Genomic DNA, 14,051 nt, shown 5'->3' on the forward strand with positions numbered 1-14,051 from the left:
AGCCACCTTACATGAAATCAAACCACTGGTTTATTTAGTATTGCCTGCACTGACTGGCAGCTGCTCTCCAGGGTTGCAGGCAGGGTCTTTTCCAGGGGATTGAACCTGCAACCTTCTGATGCAAAGCCGATGCTCTGTCCTTGAGCTACGGCCCTTTCCCAGATGAGGGTGTGCAATAAGCCACTTTATATTAAATCAGGCTAGCAATGCTTCCAAATCCATAGAATAAATCCTTTCTTCTTTTTTTGCAATTGGTTTCAAAGCCAGTTCTGAAGTGGCCCAGGAAGAATCAAGTCTCTGTCCTACTGTCCTTTAACTGGAGACTAGGACCAGAGACTAAGATAATTCTTTTGAATTATGGTGCTGGAGAAGACTTTTGAATTATGGTGCTGGAGAAGACTCTTGAGAGTCCCATGGACGGCAAGAAGATCAAATGCATCCATTCTTAAGGAAATCAGACCTGAGTGCTCACTGGAAGGACAGATCGTGAAGCTGAGGCTCCAGTACTTTGGCCACCTCATGAGAAGAGAAGACTCCCTGGAGAAGACACTGATGCTGAGAAAGATGGAGGGCACAAGGAGAAGGGGGCGACAGAGGACGAGATGGTTGGATAGCGTTTTTGAGGTTACCAGCATGAGTTTGACCAAACTGCGGGAGGTAGTGGAGGACAGAGGTGCCTGGCGTGCTCTGGTCCATGGGGTCACGAAGAGTCGGACACGACTAAACGACTAAACAACAACAAGGACCCATACACAAAGGTGCACACATTCCGGTGTATTGGGAAACTTGGGACAGCTGTCAGGGGGGTAGTGGCTGGCTTCTCTTTGTTAGAATTCCTGATCTATGATTGCAGTCATGGGATTTTTGTCTTTCACATGACGGTATATGTTTTGACCCTACAGAGAGGGAAGTGACGGAGACAGGATGTTTGTGTTACTGTGTTCCATGAAGCGGGACTATTGTCCTTTGTTCTTTTTCTCTTTGCTGTCTGATGCTAGAGAGAGAGGGAGCCATGTGCAGTGCTCCGTGTGTGTTTATATGTAAATAAAGTAGATTAGCCAAAATGCTGAGTCGCTGAGGTCTGTTACGCGACTGCACAAACTCTGTGGATCCCTAAGTGTGCCGGTGTCGGTTGGCATCGGTGGCTGTGATGTTCGGGCTGAAGAAAGCTTCTGAAGCTCCCGAACGATCGACCAGGAGGGAGGGAACACGCCAGTTGGGCATGTGTCTCTGCCAGGGTCCTACTCGAGTGTAGGCTGAACTCCTGACACCCTTCCCCCTCATGTGGAACCCAGAACCAAGATGAATCTTCATGCTGTGAATTGTTCCACCTTGGGAGATGGAAAATCAGTCAGGCTGACAGACAGATCCACCTGCTTCAAGAGAAAGCTATGTTGGCCCTACAGATATGTTCCTCTCATTATCTGAAAGATGATTTCCCCAAGAACCCTCCTCACTATCTGTGTGAACTGCAAAGACCTACAGAATCACAGTCGGCCATCTAGCCTAGGGTTTCCCAAACTTGGGTCTCCAGCTGTTTTGGGACTACAGTTCCCATCATCCCTGACCACTGGTCCTGCTAGCTAGGGTTGATGGGAGTTGTAGTTCAAAAACAGCTGGTCTAGAAGAATCCCTGATAGAAGCAAGTAAGAGCAGGCCTCCTGGGCCTTGGACCCTATCTCCTTGGGACCTGCTCAGAGACCCCACACAGTGGTACCTCTGGTTAAGAACTTAATTCATTCTGGAGGTCCGTTCTTAACCTGAAACTGTTCTTGACCTGAGGTGCCACTTTAGCTAATGGGGCCTCCTGCTGCCGCCACGACGCCACTGCACGATTTCTGTTCTCATCCTGAAGCAAAGTTCTTAACCCGAGGTACTATTTCTGGGTTAGCGGAGTCTGTAACCTGAAGCGTCTGTAACCTGAAGCATCTGTAACCTGAGGTACCACTGTACTAGGAAAAGGAAACAGCTCTAGAGAACTTAGTTGGCAAGCGTGATGAATCTCCGTACCTGTACGAGAACAAAATACCACAATTCATGGATGTTCCAGTAGTAGCCCAATCCAAATAAGGCAGTGAACAACCCGCTCAGCAACATTCCTCCAGACAGATAGTAGCGCAATGGGAGGCGCTCACCGAAGACCCCGCTGTGGGAGACAGGAAGGAAGAGCGCATGAAACACAACAGCCACTTCTCAAGGATCAGTGCCCAACCAGAAATGAATGTGGAAACAGCTTAGGGCTGCTTAAATTAAAGGATTAACTGCGGTAGTAATGGAAGCTGGTGTTGCTTCTTCCCACAATCTTCTGGGAAACCATCGTCAACAACACAGCTATTTCCCATGTCGCATTTCCCACACCGACGGAGCAGCATCGGAAGCGAAGCCGTCGTGGCCGCATTGTGGTTTGGACGCCCTTTGTCTTTGAGGAAGGACACAAATTTTGCAATGCCCTGGCCTGGTCAATTAAGCTGTCCCGTGTTGATAAAAATGGTGTATACACAGCCCTGGAAATAACCCCATGGGACTGTTTAATAACTACTTAGGAGACAAGAGAGCAAACAGGATCCATCATGTGGACAAGAGTCCTGTTGACGTCTCGAGCCCTCCATTAGCAGATTTCTTATCTGCCTGCAGTTATGACCATGTTTATGGGAATTCTATATCTGTGATCGGTTTCCTGCGTGATTTAAGAGGTGAGCTGATTGCTGTCGGTGCGGCTGGCACCTGCCATGCCATGCCAAAGTAATCAAATCTTATGGATTTGTCCTAAGAGCACCTCTTGGGTTGTTTGAGACCTTTTAACAACAGCCGGGATACTGAAGTCCATAAGCCGCTGGTTGGTCACAGGCAGGGCCTGTGGATGAGAAACAGGCTGGGGCCATATCCGGCCCTTCAGGCCTCTCTGCCTGGCCCTTGGGGATCTCATCAGACCACGCCCCCTCCCAAACCACTAGCCCTGCTTTGCATTCTCCTTGAGTGGTTATTTTTTTGCCTGGCTGGACTATGTCCTTCAACTCTGACCATGCTTCCAGCTTGCCAGGAGAGAGGAGAGAGAACTCTGCATGTTTGTAAAAACTAACCCACTGTAGCAAAGGTCAATGTTCATTGCTCAGCACGCATTTGTCTTTGGCACTGCCCGCCACTAGAATGTGGCCCCTTGGGCTAAGGAAAAAGGTCCCCCACCTGTGGTGTAGGTAAACCAAGACCAAATCTACATTGCAAATGCCACTGAAGGAGCTGGTGAAATTAAGATCGCAAGGATTGCCTTGCTAGATCTGACTCCTATTTCCCCCTCTCTGGAGGCGTAAGACACATGTCTCCTAACAATTCCCATTGCCCTTAACAAACTACAGTTCCCAGGATTCTTTGGGGGAATCCATGGTTCTTTATAGCGGCATGATACTGCTTTAAATGCACAGTGTAGATGGGGACTGAATCCCACTGCGTTCAGTGGGAATCACTCCCTATTAAATGTTCACAAGATTGCAGCATTAAGGAATGCGTCCTATGGAACCAACAGAGCCTTTTAAGCAGGCATGCTCATGACTTTAACTGTAAGGTAAAGGGACCCCTGACCATTAGGTCCAGTCATGACCAACTCTGGGGTTGCGCGCTCATCTTGCTTTATTGGCCGAGGGAGCCAGCTTTCGGGTCATGTGGCCAGCATGACTAAGCTGCTCCTGGCGAACCAGAGCAGCACACAGAAACGCCGTTTACCTTCCCGCTGGAGTAGTACCTATTTATCTCCTTGCATTTTGACGTGCTTTCGAACTGCTAGGTTGGCAGGAGCAGGGACCGAGCAATGGGAGTTCACCCCGTCGCGGGGATTTGAATGGCCGACCTTCTGATCGGCAAGTCCTAGGCTCTGTGCTTTAACCCACAGCGCCACCCGCGTCCCTCTGACTTCAACTGTAGATCTATACAAACTCAGTGCACACCAGAGACCCAGGGCGGCGTAATGGTTGTTAGAGTGTTGGGAGATCAGGGTTCAATTTCCCACTCAGCCATGAATCTCACTGGGCAACCTTGGGCCCGTCACCATTTCTTGGCCTAACCAACTCAAAGAGTTGTTGTGAGGGTGAAATGGGGAGAAGGAGCCCCATGTACACCCCCTTGAGCTCCTTGGAAGATCAAGGTGGTATATAACAGAAATAAACAAGTAAATGTGTCATTTCTTTCCTTTCTGAGTACATACCTGATGTACATTCCTATAGCGTAGGCAACCAGGAACGCATTATCCAGGGCTCCAAAGAGTTCTTTGTAGTTGTCCTGATCTGAAAGAAGCAGCAGTATGGGTTAAGTTCAGTGGCAGCCGTACCCCACTGGGCAAAAGAAATATCAAGCTCACACAGGTTCCTGTATTGAGGCAGCTGGCTCCCCACCCCCCACCCTTTTTTTTCATTTTTGCAGTGGGCAAGGAAGAGCAGTTCCTGGCTGCTGATCAGCCACACAAAATTTTGGAGCAGAATATTACACAGACATTTTGTCTGTTTTGGTCTTACGAATTTCCTACTTTCAAGGTTTCCAGGTCAACTCCTGTGTACTGTTCTCTTAGCTGCACTATGAAGCGGTACAGTCCCAGCAGGGCTATAAGGTAAAGGTAAAGGGACCCCTAACCATTAGGTCCAGTCATGGCCGACTCTGGGGTTGCAGCGCTCATCTCACTTTATTGGCCGAGGGAGCCGGCGTACAGCTTCCGGGTCATGTGGCCAGCATGACTAAGCCACTTCTGGTGAACCAAAGCAGCGCACAGAAATGCCGTTTACCTTCCCACCAGAGTGGTACCTATTTATCTACTTGCGCTTTGACGTGCTTTCGAACTGCTAGGTTGGAAGGAGCAGGGACGGAGCAATGGGAGCTCACCCCGTTGCGGAGATTTGAACCACCGACCTTCTGATCGGCAAGTCCTAGGCTCTGTGGTTTAACCCACAGTGCCACCCGTGTCCCCAGCAGGGCTATAGCACAGGCTTTTTTAAAATGTCAGACACATGTGTGTGTTCCACCTCTCCATTTCTTTTCTGGATGCAAAGCGTGTGCTCTTAAGTGCAGGCAAACGCAGCCATGCATGCATCAAGGTTGCGGCTGCAGAATGGGAACACGGGGAGCCTCCCTCGCAGGGCTGTTGTACAGACGAGCCTCCCTTGCAGCCCATTCTCCTTGCTGCATCCTATAGATGGAACTTCTCTTCCAAGCATATAGACGGCAGCACCTTTCTCCCCTCCTTCAAAATGCACCTTGTCCATGTGGCTGTTCGTTTTCCTTTTTAATTCCCCATTCTCAGTATAACCTGGACCCATGCATGACTGCATTTGCCTGCACTTAAGAGCACATGCTTTGGATCCAGTAAATCTCTGCGAAAGACCTTGGCCTGAAAGCCACTGTCAGCTGGGTATAGAGCAGTATATAAAATCAAGAAATAATAATAATGGACAGTACTGGGTCAAATGGGCACATGGTGAAAGACAGCTTGAGGCAGTTTCCCAACTCTCCCTCCCTCCCACTGCTGTTTCACCTATTGCCTATTCCAAGCTGTAAGCTCCTTGCAGACGGGGACCTGTGTCTTTTTGCCTACGCAGCTCTGTAAAGGTACAGTTTACCCTGAAATTGCACTGTAGAAATATATCTGTGTAAAGCCTGACTGCACAGTGGGAACCAACCTGCAACCAATCTGCTAATGAGGCTCCACAACGACATTGCAAACAAAGGCAGATAAGATACGCCAAGCTTGCTAATCACATCAGAATAAACTGTTGGCTCTCGAGGCATCCCGTTCCGGTTATTGCATACGAATCAGTTGGGATCAGAGAGCCTAAGTTGGCCATAAAGGCTGCCTAGTCACCTGAGGTTTCCAGGAAAAGGACTCTGGATACAGCCCACAACTCAAGAGTCTGTGGAAAGCAGGAGAGTCAAAGAAGGAACAACACTCCTGCTGTTTTCCAGATGACAATTCTGAAAGCCACATGTCCAAGTTGCGGAAGTCACAAATAGCTTTTCCTTATCCACCAACACAGAAAGTTGTTTTCTACCAAGCTCAGACCATCGGTCCATTGAGCTGAATACTGTCTGTACTACCCTGACTCTCGAAGCTTTGCCAGTCCTACCTGGAGGTGTCAGGAACTGACCCCACAACTCTTTACCTGCAAAGCAATTGCTCTGCCATGGACCTATGGTCCTTCCCTACCTTACAGCGCTGTATGCTACACAATTTTGCCCTGTCCTCCATCACTTTAGGAAGGCCAAGAGAGGGTGTTTGCTCTTCTGGGGAAAGATACAGCAGAAAACCAATGCAGCCTTACCAAAAGGCTTCCAGTCACACCACGTAGTGCTGTTTGATTCATTGTGCGGATTGGGTCCCCGCGAAGAACAGTTATAATGCAGTTCACTCTGGGGGGGGGGAAACACACACAGAGAGAGAACAGGCGCATGAGTCAGAGATTCTTTATTCATTCATTAAATTTACATTCTCCCCAAATCGCCCAGGGTGAGAAAAACATTGGGCAAAATATTTCTGCATTTCAGGGGGCTTGGACCTGACAATACTTGTGGTCCCTTCCAACTCATCAATTCTATGATTCTATTAATTTAAAACAACCGCAAACACAGTTTCAAAGCATTCTCTCCACAGGTGATTTCGGGGCTGCCAGGAGCGGCATGCTTCAGCCACCAAATGCCTGGGTAAATAGGGATGTTTTAAAATATCTCCTGGAAGTCAATAATGAGGGAGACAGATGCACCTCACCGAGGGGGACATCCTAGAAATGGGGAGCCACCACTGAAAAGGACCTGTCATAGGTCAATGCCAACTGGGCAGCCTCTGGTGGTGGCACTGCCAACAAGGTTTCACTTGCCAAACATAGGGGTTGCGAAAAGTGGGGATGGCACACTTTTAGGTCCTTGGTCCCAGGCCATTAAGGGCTTTAAAGATTAGCACCAATGCCTTGAATTTGGTCTGGTAGCTCACTGACAGAGGTTTTGGGATCAGAAACACATGGCCCCATCGGGCTGCCCCACTAACCAGCCTAGCAGTCATGTACTTACTTAAGACATTTCTATACCGCCTAATGATTCACATTTCTAAGAGGTGTACATAGAAACAATCGGCAGGAAATGGAACAATTGAAAAATGACCATAAAACCATGCTGCCCTAGCTGTAGCCTCCAGAATATCTTCAAGGGCAGCCCTGCCCATTGCAGTAGTCAGATGGGAGGTCACTGGAGCATGGACAATTGAGGCCAGGATTGGCCCTAGCTAAGCAGTCTAAACTGGGCTTAAGCATTCCTACCTACAAAAGCCACTCAAGATTCTAGTGGCAAGTTGGAATCCAGGAGGTCGCTGAGACTCTTTTTTAAAAAAAATTATTATTTATACCCCACCCATCTGGCTGAGTTTCCCCAGCCACTCTGGGCGGCTCCCAATCGAGTATTAAAAACAGTACAGCATTAAATATTAAAAACTTCCCTAAACAGGGCTGCCTTCAGATGTCTTTTAAAGATAGGATAGCTGCTTATTTCCTTCACATGTGAAGGGAGGGCGTTCCACAGGGCAGGTGCCACTACCAAGAAGACCCTCTGTCTGGTTCCCTGTAACCTCACTTCTCACAATGAGGGAACTGCCAGAAGGCCCTCGGCGCTGGACCTCAGTGTCCAGGCAGAACAATGGGGGTGGAGACGCTCCTTCAGGTATACAGGACCGAGGCCATTTAGGGCTTTAAAGGTCAGCACCAAAGCTTTGAATTGTGCTCAGAAATGTACTCCGAACCTGTTCCTTCAAAGGGAATGAAACTCCTCCCATGACAGGAGATGGGAGCCAATTCCTAGGGGCTGTGGTCCCTTTGGACCCCCAATAAAATATTTGAGGGGGCATTGCCATTCAAACAGTATGTGTGCATCTTGTGATTACGTGGGGTGGGCTTAGCTTCCCCTCCCCTCAATATTTTATTCAACTTGGCACCCTTGGGACAGGCCATACACCCAATATATTATCTTTACGCACAGTGCCAGAAGGGAGACACACGTGAAAATGGATTTTTATACATTCTGGCAAACAACAAAGGTGCTGATTCCATAGAAACAAGAAAGGCCAGCTATGAAAATGGATTAAAATTAATAGAAGGATGAGAAGGCAATTAAAGAAGAAGAATGAAGTGGCAACATCAGGAAGCAATGGACATATGCTTGTAACAGGAGCGGGAAACCAATTTTTTAAAAAAATTGTATTACATTTAAATAATTTGGATCGACTTGTTAAAATTTGGAAAACTAATAAAAACTAATATATAAAAAGGGACAGGCCATACACCAAGTTCTCATGCATGGTGGTTTCATATAGCACCATCAGTACTGATGCAATTTTAAAGGGCACAAGAGAACAGGTCCCTGCCCCCAGGGGCTTACAATCTAGAAAACATTACAGAGATACACCAGAGGAACAGGAGGGAAGTGGAGGAAGGGGCAAGTTCAAATATGCCTGCTTACAGCTGAAGCCAGTGAATGTTTACTTGGAAGTGGATCTCACTAAAATTCAATGGGGCTTGTTCCCAGGAAAACCTGTATAGGATTGCATGCCCTCCCCTTGCGTCCAAAGATAGCCCCTCACCCCTGGGGACCGATGCTACGTACCTTTACTATACTGATGGGCTTCCGTGAGAGATGGAAAGTGGTGTAACACAGGAACGTCAACACAAGAATTAATCCCCGGTACCTAGAAAAGAAGACACACATGAAAGACAGAGCAAAGAGCGAGAAAGATGGAAAACAGTGATAAGCTTTAACTGTTATCTCTGAAGGCTGACAGCTGAAGTCTCACCAGCTTGCTTGAGCAGTCTGCAGAAAAATAAATGTCTACCACATCCTCTGGGGGGAAGAGAACCAAAGCTGGGAGGTCATTTTACTCCCCATTTAAGCTACAGAAACTGGTATGCTTTAACTCTACATCCAAGGGCACCGTGTATCAAAAGAAAATCCTACTGCTTATTTCATTATTATTAAATTTATATCCTGCCGTTCTTCCCAAAGGAGCCCAGGGCAGCAAATGGCATGTGGTAATAATACAAACAGGGACGCGGGTGGCGCTGTGGTTAAACCACAGAACCTAGGACGTGCCGATCAGAAGGTCGGCGGTTCGAATCCCTGCGACGGGGTGAGCTCCCGTTGCTCAGTCCCTGCTCCTGCCAACCTAGCAGTTCAAAAGCACGTCAAAGTGCAAGTAGATAAATAGGTACCGCTCCGGCGGGAAGGTAAACGGCGTTTCCATGCGCTGCTCTGGTTTGCCAGAAGCGGCTTAGCCATGCTGGCCACATGACCCGGAAGCTGTACGCCAGCTCCCTCGGCCAATAAAGGGAGATGAGCGCCGCAACCCCAGAGTCGGCCACGACTAGACCTAATAGTCAGGGGTCCCTTTACCTTTAATAATACAAACATATTTAAAACAATTCCAGTGCAGATGCAGACTGAGAACAATTTCAACTTCATGAAAGGCTGTGTGAAAAAGTTCTTCAAGCAGGTACTGAAAAGACAGCAGGGTCGGTGCCTAACTCTGGGGAAGGCGTTCAAAAGGACAGGTGCTACAATCCTAAAAAGCCTGTTGTTCTGTTGTTACAACCATCACTGCATGGTGCATTACTAAGTGCAATAGGGCAGGTTCTTGATCCAAAGAGCTTAATGGCATAAGCCAAAGGCTACGGGAAAAAGATCACATGACCACACGGAAAAGATCACATGATTTGCCACTACTGCAAAAATAGGGGCCACCTTTTCTGCTCGCTTTGCTCACCAGCCCCAGCTACTACCTTCCCTTTTCACCTCAGTAAACCCCCTTCCCCACGCCTTTACAAATTGCCAAACTGCAGTGACAACATCCTTACAATTTTATTATATTATTAGAAATAGAATTCCAGCACTACAGAGGGGGGAAATAGCTCAATTTCTACCCAGAAGACAACATTAAAATATGAAGGGTTTCCAGGTTAAAATGTAAGTTTCCTTCTTCCCAAACAGTTCTATCAGATTTCCAAAAACAGGCCACTAGTATTAATCCTTTAAAATTAAAAATTAAACCAGCAGTACTAAGTGCATTTTATAAAAACCAGGGGAATGTTTCTTTCTTCTGATATATACACTATATGCATGTTTATCATCCACTTGGGTTGCAACCCTACACACTTGCATAGGAATAGGCCCTGTCGAATTCATCAAAATTTACTTCTGAGGAATGCAGAGGAAGGCATAGTTTGTGAAAGCCAGCCAGCAAGTGGGCAGAGAATTTACATCATCCGTTACCACGGAACTGCATGCCGCAAAGTCCCTCCAGCCTCTGATCTTCTTCACCTTCAAGAGGTGAAACAGAGGCTGGAATAAATTGAGCAAGAGCCAGCAAGGTCACCTGACTCATCCTTTTTATGTCATCCTTGGAGAGCTGGCTGCATAAATCATTGCATCCTTTTTATCATTGCTGGTTGCAGTTCGCTCTTCTGTTGTGTAAAGCCAAGGCCAGTTCATACCCGCACCTTCACCTCTGGCTGACATCAGGACAGGAGTTTGCTCCCCATCCCCAGAGGAGACAATGCTGGAGTTGGCAGTCCAATGGTTCTGATTCAGTATAAGGAAGGCATGTCCAAAATCCATTTTGGGGGCCTAATCCGGCCTGCTGGTTGGTTTAATCCAGCCCCTGTGGCAGTTTATTTCCTGGGGTAAAATCATAAACATCAACCCTAAAAAATAAGCTCAACAACTTTGGGGTAAAATCATAAAAAAGGTCAAAAACTTCAATCCTAAAAAAAAGGTTAACAACTTTGGTTGGCCCTCATGGCTCTTCACTTCATCAAATCTGGCCCTCTTTGAAAAAAGTTTGGATACCACTGGCAAGGCATGGGTAGGCAAACTAAGGCCCGGGGGCCGGATGCAGCCCAATCGCCATCTCAATCCGACCCACGGACGGTCCAGGAATCTGTGTGTTTTTACATGAGTAGAATGTGTGCTTTTATTTAAAATGCATCTCTGGGTTATTTGTGGGGCATAGGAATTTGTTCATATAGTCTGGCCCCCCACAAGGTCTGAGGGACAGTGGACTGCTGAAAAAGTTTGCTGACCCCTGGTTTAAGGGATGGCGCTGTAGCTCAGTGGCAGAGTACCGGCTCAGTCAGTAGAACATGAGATTCTTAATCTCAGTGTCGTAGCACTGGGCAAAAGATTCCTACATTGCAGGGGGTTAGTCTAGATAGCCCTCAGGGTCCCTTCCAACTCTACAGATCTGTGATTCTATCCCAGCACTAGGGCTAAATGGATAAAGAGGCTGGCTTGGGACAAAGCAGTTTCCTAAGACATTTCCAAGTAAACTGTAATGAATCCGCAATATGTGGATGATTCCTAGCTCTACATCACTTTCAAATCAGAACCAGTGAAGGCGGTGAATGTCCTGTGTGAGAGTCTGGAGGTGGCTGGAGGATGGATGGCGGCTAACAGATTGAGGTTGAATCCTGACAAGACAGAAGTACTGTTCTTGGGGGACAGGGGGCAGTCAGGTATGGAGGACTCCCTGGTCCTGAATGGGGTAACTGTGTCCCTGAAGGACTAGGAACACAGCCTGGGAGTCATTCTGGACTCACAGTTGTCCATGGAGGCACAGGTCAATTCTGTGTCCAGGGCAGCTGTCTACCAGCTCCATCTGGTACGCAGGCTGAGACCCTACCTGCCCGCAGACTGTCTCTCCAGAGTGGTGCATGCTGTAGTTAACTCCCGCTTGGACTACTGCAATGCACTCTACGTGGGGCTACCTTTGAAGGTGACCTAGAATCTACAACTAATCCAGAATGCGGCAGCCAGACTGGTGACTGGGAGTGGCCAACGAGCCCACATAACACCGGTTTTGAAAGATCTACATTGTCTCCCAGTACGTTTCCGAGCACAATTCAAAGTGTCAATGCTGACCTTGAAAGCCCTAAATGGCCTCAGCCCAGTATACCTGAAGGAGCATCTCCTTCACCATCGTTCTGCCCGGACACTGAGGTCCAGCGCCAAGGGCCTTCTGGCGGTTCCCTCACTGAGAGAAGCCAAGTAACAGGGAACCAGGCAGGGGGTCTTCTCGGTAGTGGCACCCACCCTGTGGAAAGCCCTCCCACCATATGTCAAAGAGAAGAACAACTAGCAGAGTTTTAGAAAACATCTGAAGGCAGCCCTGTTTAGGGAAGCTTTTAATGTTTAACAGACCACTGTATTTTAATACTTTGTTGGAAGCGGCCCAGGGTGGCTGGGGAAACCCAGCCAGATGGGCGGGGTATAAGTAATAAATTATTATTATTATTATTATTATTATTATTATTATTATTATTATTATTCCATGCGATTGGTTCTGGCCATCACCCCAGTGATGTAGCCACCACACCCGGACATATTAGAACCTATTCCAGCCTTTTACAAAAATAAAAATAAAAAATACTTTCACTCAAAACATTCCTGCTTGAAAACGACCCCAGCAAATATTCCAAAGGTCTCATTCATCTTTTTAGACGGCAGCTTCCTCCACCTTCCTTGGCGTTCCCCCCTTATCTGCAGCCTTTTCCCCCAGTGATCCAGACATGTCATCCTTACAGGTAGACTTCTGAGGTCCAGGAAGTTCCATTGCAGATTTGCTAACATTGTTCTGCAAGGGTCAAATGTGTTTTTCTTTGGGGCAGACATAAGCTGTTTGCATGGGGAAATTCCCTCTGCTTTTAGAATGTAGGAATCGGGGGCTGTCCAGTATCAGCCACGCCAGCAGAACCTCCCTGTTTTGTCTTGTGGTTTCCTGAGAGAGGGCAGGACAATGTTTTGCATCCAAACACTTCCTTGACTGCTGCTTCCAAACATTTTATGCAGCACTTAAGAAAACTGCTCAGGAACTGTCCCAGTAATCAAGGTCACCCCCGAGGATGGAAAATACCAAGGAAAGCAGAGGCTTAATGGTGTTTTGTAATCGTTGCCTACAGAATATTGGCCAAATGTAGGTGGAGGCACAACTGAGACACTCCCAACAAGAACCAAAAGCCACTGCTTTCAAAGCAGATCTCTAGAAAGAGGCCCCAATATGCTATAAATCCAAAACCTTGGCTCTCTCTGCCTTTTCTGTTTGGATTATATCTTCCTTAGTCAAAGTGTTTGCCTCCTTTGCTGATGGTTCTTCCTATACAGTGGTATCTCTGGTTACGTACTTAATTCGTTCTGGAGGTCCGTTCTTAACCTGAAACTGTTCTTAATCTGAAGCACCTCTTTAGCCAATGGGGCCTCCCGCTGCTGCCGCGCCACTGGAGCACGATTTCTGTTCTCATCCTGAAGCAAAGTTCTTAACCCGAGGTACTATTTCTGGGTTAGCGGAGTCTGTAACCTGAAGCGTCTGTAACCTGAAGCATCTGTAACCCGAGGTACCACTGTACAGAATATTCCCCCAAATAGTCCTACATGGAGAAGCAAAGACCTCACTATTTAGTTCCCATGGCAACACATCACATCATATTTGCATGGCAAAGGAGTGTGGCAGGCCATGCCCTCCTATCATCTATCTATCTATCTATCTATCTATCTATCTATCTATCTATCTATCATCTATCTATCTAATCTATCTATCTATCTATCTATCTATCTATCTATCTATCTATCATCTATCCTATCTATCTATCATCTATCTATCTATCTATCTATCTATCTGTCTGTCTGTCTGTCTGTCTATCTGTAAGTACATTTTGATTTAGCTGCCTAAAACTCTGGAGACCAGCTGCCAATCAGTGTACAAAACACTGACCTAGATGGACCAATGATCCAAATCAATATCAGGAAGCTCCCTATGTTCCCATTTAAACAGCTCATTATACAGAACCTTGAGGACTAGAATCTTCCTTTCAGGAAAGGAATCAAAGCTCAGTGATAAAGTATACACTGTGCATTTACACCCAGCATTTCCAAGTAGGAATGGGCGAGGCCACTGCCTGGAATCCTGGAGAGCTGCTGCCAGTCCATGCAGGCAATACGGATGGGCTCATGGTCTGACTCCGTATGGCAGCTCCCTATGTAGCCGAGTTCAA

The 14,051-nt window shown here is 47.2% G+C and overlaps 1 protein-coding gene across 5 annotated transcripts in view; it reads right to left on the bottom strand.

Moving 5' to 3' along the window:
- Positions 1-14,051, bottom strand: part of SLC37A2 (solute carrier family 37 member 2) — a 61,027-nt gene that overhangs the window by 31,311 nt on the left and 15,665 nt on the right. For all 5 annotated transcript variants that reach the window (XR_013390801.1, XM_077919232.1, XM_077919231.1 and 2 more), the window contains exons 2-5: positions 8,620-8,701; positions 6,297-6,384; positions 4,196-4,274; positions 2,011-2,146 (exon numbers count right to left, since the gene is read on the bottom strand). Coding sequence is in view for 4 of the 5 variants with exons in the window: in XM_077919232.1 (XP_077775358.1) it covers positions 2,011-2,146; positions 4,196-4,274; positions 6,297-6,384; positions 8,620-8,701 (385 nt within the window). In the remaining variant the exon portion in view is untranslated. The remainder of the gene's footprint in view (positions 1-2,010; positions 2,147-4,195; positions 4,275-6,296; positions 6,385-8,619; positions 8,702-14,051) is intronic.

This window comes from Podarcis muralis, chromosome 15 (genome assembly GCF_964188315.1).
Source record: "Podarcis muralis chromosome 15, rPodMur119.hap1.1, whole genome shotgun sequence".
In the NCBI taxonomy this organism is placed as follows: Eukaryota; Metazoa; Chordata; class Lepidosauria; order Squamata; family Lacertidae; genus Podarcis; species Podarcis muralis.